Source organism: Aquila chrysaetos, chromosome 4, assembly GCF_900496995.4.
Source record: "Aquila chrysaetos chrysaetos chromosome 4, bAquChr1.4, whole genome shotgun sequence".
Lineage (NCBI taxonomy): Eukaryota > Metazoa > Chordata > Aves > Accipitriformes > Accipitridae > Aquila > Aquila chrysaetos.
This window is the reverse complement of record NC_044007.1, coordinates 37,467,126-37,483,292: the sequence shown is the minus strand read 5'-3', so window position 1 is coordinate 37,483,292 and position 16,167 is coordinate 37,467,126. Positions and strand designations below refer to the sequence as shown.

The 16,167-nt window shown below is 36.4% G+C and overlaps 1 protein-coding gene across 3 annotated transcripts in view; it reads left to right on the top strand.

The window, feature by feature from the left end:
• Positions 1 to 16,167, top strand: part of C4H8orf34 (chromosome 4 C8orf34 homolog) — a 179,996-nt gene that overhangs the window by 134,163 nt on the left and 29,666 nt on the right. For all 3 annotated transcript variants that reach the window (XM_030011511.2, XM_030011510.2, XM_030011509.2), the window contains exons 9-10: positions 6,614 to 6,699; positions 11,790 to 11,863. In XM_030011511.2, coding sequence (XP_029867371.1) covers positions 6,614 to 6,699; positions 11,790 to 11,863 — 160 coding nt within the window. The remainder of the gene's footprint in view (positions 1 to 6,613; positions 6,700 to 11,789; positions 11,864 to 16,167) is intronic.

Sequence of the window (16,167 nt, the reverse complement as noted above, 5' to 3'; positions counted from 1 at the left end):
CTCCTCTAGCATTACTCTATCCTTCCATCCCCATTATACCCACACTTTATTAGGTACCCATTATAATTAGTCATTTTAATATGGTGTTAGTTGGATTTTAGATTCATACAGGGAATTGTTTTGTAGGATCATCTCGTCTCTTTCTTTTCAGCTTCTAAGTTAGGTCATCAATCTAACATGTTTCTAAAGCAGCAATTAACATGTCAAGAAGCTGTCCTCTTAACAGCTCATGTAAATTGGATATTGATGGGTATCAGAGAGATACGAAAACAAGACCATTAGTTCTGTCACAGAAAAAGAATGGAGAAGTGTAATGACATGCTATGTAGCTGGTTACAATACAGAAGAGCAATAAACTGAACTGGACTTTGGATATTTTCAACATTTATTTTCTTGTCATATAGGTCAAGTTTTGGGAGGGACTAACTTTCAGATAGTAGTGACAAGTTTCACCACACAGTCTGCTTAAGTAATACCAGTTTGATAGAAGAAACGATCACCGAGAAATATGTCCCAGTGAACTGTGTTAGAAAAAGTAGACGTCATTTCAAAGATTTGCATATTGCAGAGAACAGACCTTCCTTATGTAAGGGTCCTTTCTTGTGTCTACTTCTATATAGCTGTAATTAGATAAAATTCTGTAGGTAGCTACAACTGTAATATTTTTGGCATAATTATGTAGCATGTGTTACAGTATCAAAAGTACTTGCTGGTAAATTTCAGAAACTAAAAGGGAAACACTCTTAGTTTTTCCAGGTTATCTAATGGGGAGTATGTTGCTGCTGTGGAAATCTCGTTGACTGTTAAAAAGTCTTACAGCAAGTATTCATTCATACTACTTATTCATTCCTTCTTTAGTACTAGCAGAATACTCTTTGCTTTATGCAAAAACATGGAGGAATCGGACTCTACAATCTCATTCAAACAGACAGTACAATCTAGAAACAAACAATATGCTGGATGACTGTTCAAACTCAAAGCAAAGCTAGTCTTGCAGAATGACTGCTCTTACTGTGCAATTTATTTCTGGCTGCTAAGTAATGCTAGAAGTAAGATCAAGATGCACTCAGTGTTTTCTCCTGATAGTAATGATTGGATTGCCACAGGGATGTTATTGTGGCTTTGAAAACAGGGTGGGAAGATGAGGAGGTTGCTATGAAGGAAAATAAAGTTAGTCCACTAGGCATTTCCTCATTAAGTTGTGCCATCAGAAAAGCTCAGGAGTCTTTCTTTAAGTGCTAGAATGGGTCTTTCTGAAAGGTCAGGCACAAGAGAAGCTTGAGACTTTGTAGCACTTGATCAGTCTCCACCAAACAGCCACTCAACAAAGCTCATCTACCAGGCAGGAAATGCAGATCTGCACCGAATCTTCAGTCCACCTGCATGGTGTACAATGTCCCTGTCACTAAATTCATGTTACAGATACTTACGTGCTGCATATTTAATCCTTGTAAAATTCCCCTGGAATATTCTGTCATCTTGAAAATGAAAGTAAATTGAAACATTTATGGCCATTAGTCTGCATTATTTCACTTTTTTTTGCAACAAATGGAAATAGAGCAGGAACTAGTATCTGATACTTCTCTAGGGTATTGCTGCTTGCACTGCCCGCAGGATGAAATCAATGAGTCAGTGAGTTGTAATCATAGGGATTTACAAGTGTTTCATTAAGACTGTTGGTAATTGCGATACCACAGGACAATGTGTTCTGAGGTGTTGTCGGGCACTAAAAATTGCCAGGGAAATATTGAAGATGTTCAAAAAGAGGTTGTCATATTAGTCAGAACGGGGTTTTATGTAGGTTATTTCACACAGCCTCATTGGTGAGAAGTTACACAACGTAAATAACAGAATTAACTTCATTTTCATTTCAGTTTAGCAACTGGGATTCAAATAATAGTTTTATCTTAGTATTTTTTCATCTGGTAAAACAGGTGACTTCGATTGAAATATCAGATTGTAATATCCTCATCTTGATGACATGCCCTGTTCTCCAACAATCTATGTTTTAAGAAGGAAAAACATCCTAAGTGCTTGAGTTCAGCAATGCACTTGGGCATGAGTTTAAACCAAAGGGTAATCTATATAGATAAATGTGTTACTGAATCAAAACATTTATTGTTTTTTATCACCTTTGTGCATGCTGAAGTAATTTTTCATTTCTCTAGTGAAAATTTAAGATGGCTGAACTTTTAGACAAAAAAAAAAAGGTTGGGGTTTTTTTTAAGTAGGTTACTCCTACTTCCAAATACTGCACCATCACTAATAGAATAATTAACATAGTAGATAAAGGCAACTCACATGTAAATAATATAAAATCTTTGATAAAGTGATAAATCTTAAACAGTTGTAGAAAACATTGCTTTTTCAGATATCAAGTCAAGAGGAAATATTTCCCTAATCTGAATCCTAAAGGAATCAACATGTTTTCTTTTCGCTGACTTTAGTCACTGCCATTTCTTAGATAATACCGTGTGTGCTTATAGATTGTTCAGGAGTGTGAAAACACCTTTTCAATGTAGTGGATGAAAAAAAAGTATCTATGATTTCAATCTTGACTATTTTTCCTATTTGCTGTTTCCTTCCTCTTATGAGGCAATATAGGATTTTATTATGCTGTGACTCATTCAAGGAATGTAGTTGAAATCATTTTGTCCTCTTTTTGCATACTCTTATAGTATCATATTTTCTAAATCATACTGGCAGTACGACCGTGTTTCATACACCCACAAGCTTGTTTATAGTGATAGGCCTGGTATAATGCTGCTGCACCCATCCTGTAGAATTTATTCATAATGTCTTTGGTCCTGAAGTCCTTGGCAGTTTTCATGGAACAAGTCTTACAGAATGCATTTTTGGGTCAAAGGAAATTGAAGTATTTGCCTGGAGGCTGTTTGCCTTTGTAGCTCTTGAAGCTCCAACATACAGCTGATTGAATGTAACTGAAACAATGGTCTTTAAGCAAGAGATCACACTATAAACAGAATGTATATAGAAAAAAATGTTGGCTATCAGGTATCAAGTTTAGACTCCCATTAAAATAATTAATAGCTGAAATAATGTTTCGGTTACTAAGTGAAAGAGTCCATAAAGTATTAGTAAGATAGTAATTTTTAGGTAACTTGGTTTTTTGTGTTGTGTTTTTTTTTAAGAGTACACATTGAAAATAACAGCCAAGATTTTCAAAGCTAGCCACCAGTTTGGAAAATCTTGACTCTTTTTAGATTGCTCTGCAAACAAGGATGTGCCTCTCATATATGTTGTTCTTTTTATAATCACCTTTTCCAAAGCAGTGGATTAAAAGTTTCAGCACAACTTTTTGGTCATAATTTTACCTTTTTTTGCTAAAGCAATTTCTATCTGGTATCTGGCAATAAAGAATCGAGTCTACCTTGGAGTTCACACTTCTGTGTACAGCTAGTCTGCAAGAAAAAGAGTTGGAGATAAAAATGCTTTTGTACTACCAGGGACGAGATAAGTGGATCTCATAGTTTAGGCCTTCTAACATTAATGATGCTCGCAACATGGTGCAACGCTCTTTTCTTGGAAGACATTCAGCAAGAAAGAACTAGGGAAGAAAGTAGCATAAACAAGGACAGATCAGAAAATTACATCTCTGATTGTATAATGAGCTTCTGAAGCATTCAGAAGCTCTTCTAGATGTATGCTTCTTTCTCATCGATTGCTTAAGAATTTTTAAGTGTCTTCATTTTACTGTGGAGGCGTCTTATGAATAGAATTACTACTGAAGAAGAAGTCAGAATTGTCCAAGTAACAAAATTCTTTTGGCGAGCAATAGTGTTTGTGACTTTTTTTGTTGCTTGAGTCACATGAGAATCTATTCCAATACAAATCCACATGTAAGAAATACATAAATAAGTTGAGAATTGGATGTGACAATGAGGTCTAGATATGTCAAACATTTTATTCACCCATCCAGCTACCCATCCACCCACCCAGTTCAGCCAGCCATTTCCTCCTATAAAGGGAAACCATATGAAATGGCTTTTCTGACTAGATACATTGAAAAGATTTTTTTTTTGCATGTTTTTCATGAGGCAATGGGCCACTTAAATATGTGTAATTTCTAGAAGTTGAGAATAATTTCAGTTTTTCATGTCTGGTTTGGATTTATGAAAGCTCAGAATGGGAACGTATTATAAAATCATGAAAATTCTGATGGGATAAAAGCAGCAGCTCCTGCTTCTAGAGATAATTTTTTTATGACTGCAATATAAGCAGAGAAAGTTGGAGTAATTTTCCTTTTAATTAAACACATATAAAGTATCAACATGGCTGCAGAGAAGAGTACATCACTTCTGGTTCCTGCGATTCCATGCATATCCTTATAAGCTTGAATATGTGCTTGCAGTAAATGTGTATGTATGTAATAAAGGAGTACAGGTCAATTTCAATACAAAGGAAAATGATGTGATTTTTGAGATCTTCCTTCTTCACGTGGTTATTTCATTTGCAATTTGTTTTCTCCCTATTTGAATATCTTTATGATAATGGTACAAAGTTATTTGCTTCTGTTTGACTGTCACCTTTAGAAGAGCCTGTTTGACAAGCTAGGCTTTTAAAGAATTGGTAACTAGAGCATTACAAACCAGGTACAGAGCTATAAAGGATTCATAGAAGTAATTTTCAAAATTAGGTTTACAGCTTCTAAGTTTTACACTTTTGTTGCCTTGAGGAGTCCTGTGTTCTGTGGAACTGCCTCCTCAGGTAAGAGTCATTATGAATTTACATTGAGCTTTCTGTCATAAATAAACTGTTCCAGGGACAATAAAAGGAGATAAAGTAATCTGGGGGGGGGGAGATGGTTTTGAGAAGGTACATGACAACAAATAGATGACTTAAGATCCAGATATATTAGATAACTGTGAAAGTCATAAAATGTGAAATTCAGATAGGGCAGATATGGGGTTTCTGCTTGGTTTCAAAGGTTAATTCAAAGTTTAGTGTAAAGCAGCTGCAGAGAGTGAGAATACAGAGTGAAAGGAACTTTTTTTAAGAGATAAGTTATTTCTTTCCCCAAGGTTTTACTTCAGTGCATTTTTATGATTCCTGGGCTTTGCAAAATTGAATTGCATTTTCCTTATTCTTTTCATGTCTGAATAAATTCAAGGTAAGATAACCTTTATGTAAATGGCAGTTATATTGTATTAAAGAGTTACAAACTATTTCTTCAGAGCAGAATCTGTACTCAGGATTCATAAGAGCCTGAAGAAGGATGGTGGGACTCTTGGGATGCTCATTTAAAAGAAGGGATACAAGGACTATTTTTGTAAATTGCTGTCAAGGCATTGCAGTCAGCTGATGCAGGGGGAAAGCCGGAAGACAAACCCTGCCATAATTGCTGTATTTTTATTTTAAAAAGTAACAAAGGAGAAGGAAATATTCTTGCATGTATTTCTCTGTGGTGGGTTAACCTTGGCTAAGGGCCAACCCCCCACCCAGCCGCTCGCTCACTCACTGCCCGCAGCAGAATGAGGGGAGAAAATAGGATGAAAAAGCTTGTGGGTAGAGATAAAGACAGCGAAATTGCTTGCCAGTTACTGTCGTGGGCAAAACAGACTTGACTTGGGGAAAATTAATTAAATTTACTGCCAATTAAAATAGATTTAGGTAATGAGAAACAAAAAGACAAACATTAAACCCACACCTCTCCTCCCCACTTTCCCAGGCCCAACTTCACTTATTCCTTCCAGACTTCTCTCCCACCCCCGAGTGGCGCAGGAAGGACAGGGAATGGGGGGTTGTGGTCAATCCATAACATCTCCTCTTTGCCCCTCCTTCCTCCTCACACGTATCACCTGCTCCGGCGTGGGCTCTCCCCACAGGCTGCAGTCCTTCAGGAGAAAAATCTGCTCCATTGTGGGTTGTCCACAGGCCACAGTCCCTCCAGGACATATCCACCTGCTTTGGTATGAGTCCTCCATGGGCTGCAGAGGATATCGGCTCTGGTATGCTCCTCGCCATGGGCTGCAAGGGAGTATCTGCTCCGGAGTGTGGAACATCTCCTCCTCTGACCTTGGTGTTCCCTCTGCTGTTTCCTGCTCTTTCTGTTCCCTGCTCTTCTGCCTGTGTGGCATTGTTTGCTCTTCCTTAACTATGTTTTTTCCAAGGTGCCACCATTTTGGCTGGGGGGCTCAGCTGTGTCCTGCCATGGGTCTTCTGGAGCCAGACGGAGCTGCCTGTGTCTGGCACAGGGAAGCCCCAGACTCTTCTCACCAAGGCCACCCCTGCAGCCCTGCCACTGCCAACACCTTGACATGGACACCCAGTACAGTTCTGTTTAATTAAAATATTTTTGAATGTAGTGAGGAAGCTTGCAGTTTCATATGCGCATGAGCCAAAACCCCACTGTTGTTAAAATAAGTCTTACAAAAATACATAAGCTAGGTTTCAGTTGACTGTTTCTTAGAGGCCACTTTTGGTTACTAGATGATCTGGGATGGTATGATTGAAACATGGATATCAGCTTTTCAGCAAAGCTACCCTTTTAATTAAGACAATGTTGCGAGTAGGGTATGTAGTCAGAGATAACACTCTTCTGTGTCTTATCTGTGGAATATGATTACAAATGTTGCATTTTTCCACAATTTAGATTGCAAGGAGATAATTTGGCAGAAAGGCCGGAAGATGTCTCCATGGTATCTCAAACATCTGAGCCAGCAGTGTCAGACTCTGATGGTAAGTTACATAAATATTTGCTGCTCATAAAAAAAACCAAACCAAAACCAACATCTTGAATTTAAGAGTAGAGGTTATGTCTGTAAAAGATTAAACACTGCCAGAGATGTTCCTCGGCATTTGAACTCATTTGTCATGGCCAATTAGCACTCCAGAATAATTCCTAGGCATATTTTGGGAGCCACCTTGGGTCAGGATTCATTCTTAGTAGACACTTTGTATGTTAGCACACTATTTTGGGTGTAAAATAGCTTAATAGTGTAGATGTGGGCTGTTCATTTCCAGTTGGCCTCTATGCCTAAGAATGGTCTTTGAAATATTTAATTTAATACTACAAATGCATCCACAGGGTTCAAATAATATACAGTAAAAATAAAAAGAGTTACAGAATTTCTCCCCTGTTTTTAAACTAAGTATCAGAAATGCTCCTCTGATCTCTCCAAGCACCACTGACTAGAATTAAAATACAATAAAAAGGAGTTTATACAGTAGCTCTGAAGAACAGTTTTTCTCCTCATACAAACATAATCCTATGCTGTGCTAATCTGCAGTCAGGACATTCAGCCTTATTTCAATTTCTGCTCAGGTTTTTGGACAGAATAACACCTGAAATCTAATGGAAAAGGTACTTCCTAAGGGATATCTTGCCAGAGAATGCCCTGCTTTCCTCTGAAAGATTAAGTTGATGAAGGTTAACTTTATCTTAGCTGTCACTGGAATGGAGACAGAAGCGAACAGAGGTTTGAACAGAGAATCTGCAAAGATAAATCTTTCAGTCCATTCCCTTACTGTTGGGTAGAACCAGCCATGTCTATTAATAGGAGGATTTGATTTGCAGTTTAGTCTTCAGCAGCCACAGACAAGTTAGCTATGTTGATTAATTAATGCAAAACAAATAGGAAGTAACTTTTGTTGTTTTTAATTATCCTACTACGTCTCTGCTATTTAGTGCTACTAGGTTTGCTATTAGGTATGACGGCAACCTGAGGTTTTGCTCATTTCTCTTGCCTCATTTGTAAACCAATGTATGTCAGCATTAGTACCTAGTAAGGCTTTCAAGATAAATTTTTCAAACTAGTTTTGTGAGAATGCATGGCTTCATGCAGTCATGCCATTTGTTTTTCCTTTCATCTGCCATTGATCACTGTATAAAAAAAATAATAGGGGACTCAGAATCTCAAAATATGATGTTCTTACAAGCTTGATGAAGATTGTCAGCAAGAGAGACCCAGAGTGGTGACTGCACTCAAGCGCTGTGAAAGGAAGGCAAAATTCTTCCATTATGAGAGTAATCCCCAGGAAGGGAGGTGGTGGTGGCTTGTTTGGGATAGGTAAGGGGATATGCAAGCATGAGATTATTGCAGGAGAAACAAGTAGAGGAGTAAGACATACATGTAGGAAAAAGTTCTACAGTTCCTGAAACAATTTGTTTTGAACAGATCTCTGCCTTCTTTTCTCCTTCCTGCGTACCCTTGTTCCTGAAGTGGAAGTACGCCCACTTCGCCATGCCATCTTCTGAAACTGTAGGCTTCGGTAAAATAGTAAGCTGTTGCTAAATGGCAGAGGCACCAGGATTAAAGGTGAAACTGTCAGAAGGTGCTGGATGCTGTGTAATAATGAAGCTGGATCTTTTGTGGTCACAGAGTATGGAGCACGGAAGTGCTATAGCCATTGTAACTTGGACTACTTTTATCCACTTCTGGATACTCTGTAGTCAGTATGGATATAGAGAAGATGGAGAACACTTGCCGTAAAAAAACACCTCCAATAAAAATATAGGGAGTAAAAGTTAGATAGGTAGGTGGGGCAATGACATTCATGTTGTTATAAACACATCTACCTCATGTCTGTGAATATACATGAATCTGTTAGTCATATAGCTAGAAAATAGCAAAGCCCCTAGGGTAAAAGGACTGAGGTCAACAGTGAGGTACTGCCAAATTTCTGTCAAGAAGCACTCTCAGAAATGTTCAGCATTTCAAAATATTTTTTCTTTTCCTGAAATGTTGGCTAGTAATACATTTTGATTTGAAAAAAAGCACAGCTGGATTTTACAAGTAAGCACAGACTAGAAACAGGCACAGAACTCAGGCAACTGCCCATTCTATCAATCTTTCCTATAAATGCAGCACAATCCTTGTTTTCAGTGCATCTGATATTTATTTCCAATGAATACTATGTATGAGAAGAAGATAATAAAAGAGACTCCTAAAGATATTGTTAGAAAACCCTAAGTAACCAAGGCATCACGTTGCACTGAATTTTTAGTTATGTGCTCTTAAGAATGTATTATATCATGAAAAAGTGACTAACAGGCTTCACTTACCAGGTTTATTTGAATTTATTTTCTGCTTTTACGTACCAGTACCAATGACCTTACTGAGAGAAAACTATGTGTTGGGAAGTGCTGATGTAAACCATTTGTTCAAGAATATGCAAGCAAGGTGCTGATGCACAGCAAAGTTGAGGGTAGCTTTCTTTAGATAATGATCTGTTTCTGGGTTAGTGGGAAATTGTTAAGTTGTTAGAGCTGGAGCATCTCTCTTGTGGATTTCATATGAACAAGGTTCAGAAGTAATTGGCAGCACATCTGATCTAACAGCCCTTATAAATAAGCCTTACTAAAGCAATTCCACCTAATAAAGTCAATGTAATAGCTTATGTAAAAAGATCATCTGCAGCATCAGGCAAGCATCAGGTACTATACTGACTCCACTGGCAATCTGGATCTGGTTCTAATTAACCACTATACTGATTTCCCTCTAGTATAATCCTGCTGAATTGGACAGAGTTGTGTTTGATCTAAGTAGTGAAAATGAGAGATGGGAATCAGATCTCAAGATCGGAGAACACAAGACACTAATGCTGCAGTTTCTATTTACTGTCCTAAACTATACCGCTCAAAACTGTTTCTCTTTCCCATTGGACCACTTCATTGGAAAGAACTAAGGGAAGAATTTAATAGCTAGGTTCTTGATTTTGATTAGAAGAGGCAGCTTCAGTGACCACACAGGAAACTTCCCCTGCAGGTGCCAAGCCTGTCAGGTTTGTCTCCTGCATCAGTCCTCCATTAAGCCTTGCTCTTGTTCTGTACAGATAAATGGGCAGAATGGCTGAGGCTTCAAAAGATAGACACCGCAACAGGATTGATCCAGTAAAAATCTGCATTTGTCAATCCCCAGTCTGTTTTTCAGGTTGGGAGGCTTGTAAAGGTTGTCTACTGCTGTGTATTTTTTTTTTTAATTTGGATATTAAGAAGTAGTATCATAAAAGGGTAATTGTTCATTTAATCCCGGTTGCCTATAAGTACCATGGGACCTTGTTTCACTTGTTTTGGTCTTTTTTGCCAAAAAGTACCTTACTCTTTGAGTGAAAGCCATGATATAAGGCAGAAAAAGAAGACATTATTGCAAATAAGATTTTCGCAGTCAGTGCATTCTTGTAGAAGAAAGCTTGAAATACAATAACTTATTAGGGAGTAAACTCAATACTGGATAAATGAAAAGCGTAGCACTTCTAAACCACTCTTCAATTTGTCTGAGAAAAGCTGTTTGTGAGTTACTTTACAGTGTAGTATGCAACTCCACATATTTCTGAGGTGTGGGCAAAGACTTGTTTCTTTTGTGACTCTACCTGGAATGATATGATTGGACTGAAAACAATAGATTATATGGTACTATACCACAATGTGTACATGTGGTATTTCCTATTATATTGTGTTATTAGATCTACAGATTATGCTGTGATACATAATATTCAGTTTGCTAAATAAATTTTACTAAGCAAATTTCACATCAGTAGTTCATTTCCTATCAAACAGGAGTCACTGGTTTTTATTATTTGCAGTTAGCCAGCTCCTGTTTCTATCCAGTAGAAACCAGAAAGTTTCTACTTGAAGAAACTTGAATAGACTAGGATGTGTAGCTCCTATGTATTTTTTTTCCTTTAAAGTAGGAAAGTATTGTATATACTTCCAATATAGTAGAAAGTTCAAAACAGGCCTTTGGATGTAGACGAAAAGTTTGACATTGGGGATGTTCAATAGAAATAGCGGTGTATAAAACACATATAGTGCTATTCCAGATGGAACTGCATGACCAGGGTAAAAAATTAGTAAGGATGCAAATATGTGGGAAATAGGGTTGCAGACTAGATATGGCAGTGGCAAAAATGTGGCATCATCTTGCAACTCCTGCACAGTTCTCTGACCACAACTTTGCATTATCCTCACCTCTTCTTCCTCCACTTTCATTTGTGTTTGCAATGAATGTGGTAACCACAGTTGCTGTACTTCGGTATAGTTCTGTCTTCATAGTAAATATAGGCTGAGATGTTTAACAAATCAGGGCACTCTGGAAACATAAGGACCTCCCTGCTAAGTGTCTGAATAACAGCAGAACCTAGGGAAGATCATGGCATCTTGTTTTCTTAGACTGCTTATGAATAGCATCTAAGTGGCTAGCAGACTGTCAGGCAGAGTGAAAATGCGTAACATGTTACTTGGAAATTGCGTTCTCTGACATAGGTACATAAATTCTGTTTTACGTCATTACGTGTGTGTCAAAGAGGCATTCTAGACTTCTCACCAAGTCATGTTGTTTTACAAATGTGGCAGTATGGGGAAAAATTATAGCTTGCATGGCTTTTAAACATTGCCTAAAGTGACCAGAACTTTTACTTCAAGGCTTTTAACTATATTCTAATTAGTTTAATGGAATTAATTAAATTTAATTTTATTGATTTTATTAAAGCTGAAGATCTACTACTCACTTGTGTAAAGGACAAACAGTATTTATTTTTAATAGTAAATATAATAAATAACCTATGAGACACCTTGGCAGCTGAAGGAAGCTTGCTTATCACTCTAATCGTGTTAGAGACGCTGTTCCACGTTGCATTAAGCTTATAAATTAAAGTCAGACATAAAATCAGACATAAATTAAAATCCATTGAAGTGTAACTGAAAAGCAGTGCGTTTACAGTAGCCGCATTTACCTTCCCAGCAGTTAATTTATAGGCATTTTATTTTCAAAGTGACTAATGCTTACTTAATTAGAGTGATTTACTTCTCTTCTACCTCTTTGGAACAGCTCAAGTACCTGGGGTTGAAACACTTACAGAAGATATTGATGAATTTCAGAGTGCCTCTCAAGTGGCAGGATCTGTAAGTATCTTCCCTTTTGGATAATCCTGTAATTTTGAAAAATAGTTTGACAAATACTGGATTTTGCATAGAGATAAAAGTTGTGCTTGCCAGCACTGTCATCCTAGAGAGAAGAAAACTTAATTTACCTAACCCTTCTGAATTTTCAGTTCTCTGGCTGTTTTAATTTTTTCATTCTAGGAAGGGTAATATTTTGAAATAAATTATTATAAAGTCATACAAAACCGTATGTTGTTGGACTTACTTGTATAGCTCCCATTGAAAGTGCAGCCATTTTATACTATGTCTATATGTTCTTAAATGTTAGTCAAATATCCATTTTACCAGATAATATTCAATTTTACAAAATTAAGAGAACAAAGTAATTAAAACTCTAAATTTCATTATGGAATATGACATTATAATATCTCAACTATAATTTAGCTTTATTTGCTTGGAAACTAATAAACAAGAGATGTCTATTTAAAATGTATGGCTAATTTATATATATTTTTTAAATAATGCAATATTATGCTTGGTAATATTTTCATCAGTTCTTTTATTGTGAAATTTAAGAAAATCTTTTCAGATTTGCAGTTTGCAGAAAATATAACCAGCAATAAAATAATTTTTGAAAAATTATATAATCAGAATTTTGGCGCTAGTTGTATTGCATCAGAAATTTGAATATAGGTTAAAGAAGGGATTGGTTTTTTCTAAGGCAAATAACTTGATGTTAGTTGTTTGTTTTTGCAAAATTTTAGACAGCTGTAAGAGGACACATTAATTCCTGTTCAACCATAGCAATACTGTTATCAAAGCAGTTGGCAGATATGGAATTCCAGATGAATTCCTAAAGCTCTTTGAGAACTTGGAGTGCAAGAACCTTACAGAGCATTTGCAGATATTGGTCAAAAGGATTAAGGAGCAGAACTTTAGTTGTCATTGTTTTGAGCTTCTTTCTCAAGCCTCCTTTCTGCTTCACACCAGTGAACAGAGAGGTATAATAAATTTTGCAGCAGTTTCTGAACCCACGTTTTTCTTATTGATTTGGACCTGCAGCTGCCAGCTTTGATTTACCAGTTCTGCAGACATGTAGCATAGGGAAAGAGCAACAAATAAATTGAATTGGACTGAAAAATAAAGATACAAGGAAAACAAAACATCGTTATGTTTATTAGCAAAAGCTTGCGATAGAAATATAGAGCCTTCAACTGAGTATTTTTAGATATATGCTCTGTGTGTGCATGCTTGTGAACAGACAAACAATATGTACATGTATTGTTTAATGCTCTGCTAGTTCTAGGCATAGGTAAGGTTGCCTGGAGCAGTAGACTGCCAGAGGCAGCAAAGCTGCCTGGGCTGAATCCTTGAAAGCCACACTGGCTATTGCTGTTATTGCCAGTGCTGCAAAGAGAAGGCGAGAAGAGCAGTTGAAGCTATTGCTCTGCCCACCCAACCTCTCCCTAGAGCAAAGGCAGCCAGCTTCACTTTTCCTGAGCTCTTGGAAAATTCCTTAGCCTAAGTTACTAAGGAGCCATAAACCAGTAAATGTTAGTTCACCTGCTTTGGGGTTTTTTTGTGGTTTGTATATTAAAGCTCTTAAATAGTGTGTAGCTAGCTGATTGGGTACTTTTCTCTCTTTAAAATGGCTTATTATTTAGAATAAGATGCAGCTATCCAACACCGTATGTTTGTCTGCAACTGTATCTCCTCAAAAAGAAAAAAATGATCCAACTATTGTTGTTGCCTTTTGGGGCTCTGAAGGAATAGAGATCTGTTCCATGGTCCCCTAATAACTTCCAGTGAGACTTATTCTTTGAGTGTTGACATATAAAATATAGAGATAAAACTGAGGTTCCTCATAGGAAGGCTGTGAAGATAAATGCATTCTTGCAATGGATTCCCACAAATCCTTCAAAACAGTAAGAAATAGGCCTGTAAAATTACTTCAGAATTGATACCAAAATACATTCTCAAGACTTGAAATGATTTTCAGATATTATATGAGATACAAGATGAGGGAAAAATAGAATAAATACAATGTTGATCAGACATTTCTCATAAATTGGACAAATTGGTTCCTGACATTTACTCAAATGTGCATATTACGTGGAAAAATTCCTGATCTGGTTCAAGGTGTGCCATGTTTAATACTGGTACTGCATTCCAATAGGGTAATTTGAGTCTGTTGCTAGTTAAATGGATCATTATCATAAATTTCTCTCTACTCATGTATATTTGACAAATTTTCTTTAAAAGTGCCTTGGCCTTCAGAGAAGTGTTTTGAGAAAAATTGTAGGATAAAGCAGCAAGAATTATGCATAAGGATCTTTAGAAAAGAGCTCTGTGTGTTCTTTTTTCATGTCCTGTATATAAGTCCACATGTAAGATCTTTGATGTAGAGACTAAAGCAATCTGGATACCAGTACTTAGAAGAGATAGGCAACATCTATGTCTATAACATGCTTCATGTAATTTATACTATGGTTACATGTTTTTCTTGTAATATTGTATATGTTTACTGTTCAATTTCTGAAGATTCTGGAAGTTTTTGTAATTAGACCTTTTTCCTTTAAACCTTCTTTAATAGACTCTTGCTATGCTTAATTTTTCATGAAGAGAGTTGATATTTGAAAAATCGAGAACTTACATTTTCAGTGCTGCACAGTCCCAAACAAGGCATACTGAATGAATAAACGAGTAAAGCTAGCAAAAAGCAATTTGAAGTATTTACAGGAATCTGCACTCTTCCCAAGTGTTTTGCAAGGATTCAAAGTGGAAGCAGCATTCAAAATGTCCCTAGAGATCCTAATTTACTGCAGGGCTCATTTTCTGACAAATATTTTAATGTAACAAAAAGTGCCAGGCAAAATGCAAAGCTTTTTCTTGAGATTTTTGCAGTGTGGTGAACTCGGAGTCCTATTTTACTTTAGGATTTTGTAAATGCGTTTTATAAATATTTGGCTAGCAAGCTTTAAGAAAACACTGAAGTGATACTAGGAAAAAATTAGGTGGGCTGGAATGCTGACCGAAATGGAAAAGTAAGGTATCAGGGGAAGTTACTAAATTTACAGTGACTAACATAAAGAAAGAGAGCACATGCACTGGGCAATTCACATTGAGTAACCTTTGCCTTCCGAGTTGCTTCTTTTACCACCTGGATCTAACAGGACTCATACTTACTGTTTTTTTATGTGAATCTTTGCATTCACTCATCTTTCTTTGCATGTGCACATAAAAAGGTATATTTTTCTTTGCAAATTATCCATGTAAGGCAAACCAATCCAAGTGTAACAGAAACTGTGGGAAAAAAAGTTGTCCGACTGCAAAAGGCATTTCTGCATGAATTTGCCTTGGGTTTTTGCTCTTTATTACTGTGGGGAAAATACTCTAATGAATTCTTTTATAAAGGTGTTTTGTTTTAAATAAGTTTTCTCCTGTTTTCCCTACTGCTTTGGAACTTTTCAGTTGCTTTCCTAGAAGGAACACACACATGGATTTTCTGTGATAAATACAGAAATTCCTTAATGGTAATTCAATTTGTGAAATGCCTTGAGGCTTCATGCACAAGGAAAAATTAAGCTTTTAATTCTTGCTATCAATGATGTTGAATTCAGCTATATTCTGGTGATACATGATTTAAATTGTAATTGTTAGAAATTTTCTTAGCTTTTCCCACTATTTTCCCTGGGAACAATGCTGAGAAGTAACTTAATTACTTGTACAAGTTGGGGTGTAATTGACAGCTATAAATCACCCAAAGTTCAGTATTTAAATCTATAAATTATTTGCTGGATTGGGGTCGCTGTTTAGCATTTATCAAGTTAGTCATTAAAATAAGTATTTTAAGGTTCCACTGCCACATCAGGAACAACAGCAGTGTGCCTGTGAGGTAGTATGAATAATAAAGGTCATATTTATATACTATACACACAAAATTAGAGTGTTCTGATACAAAAGTTTTCAAATCCAAGTTGACCTTTGTAAGTATGTGGAAATTCAGGCACATAAAGTTAAAATTTTAAATTTTAACTTTAAATTTTTAAATTTTCTGTAAAAATAATAATAATAACAGATAACATTAGATTAGTGCAACTCCTCCACAGCTAGTCCAAAAAAACCTGCAAACATGTAAGTTTGATTACTATTAACTAAATTAACGTAACATCAAGGTTCTTGGGAAATAAATGATATTTCCTGCAAGTAGTTTGAATTACATACCTTGAACCTCTTTGGTTGAGACATTCCGTATGTAAAACAAATCCCATAAAACAGACAGCATTTTGTACATACAGCTGCAAAATAATTATTTCTTACTTTTA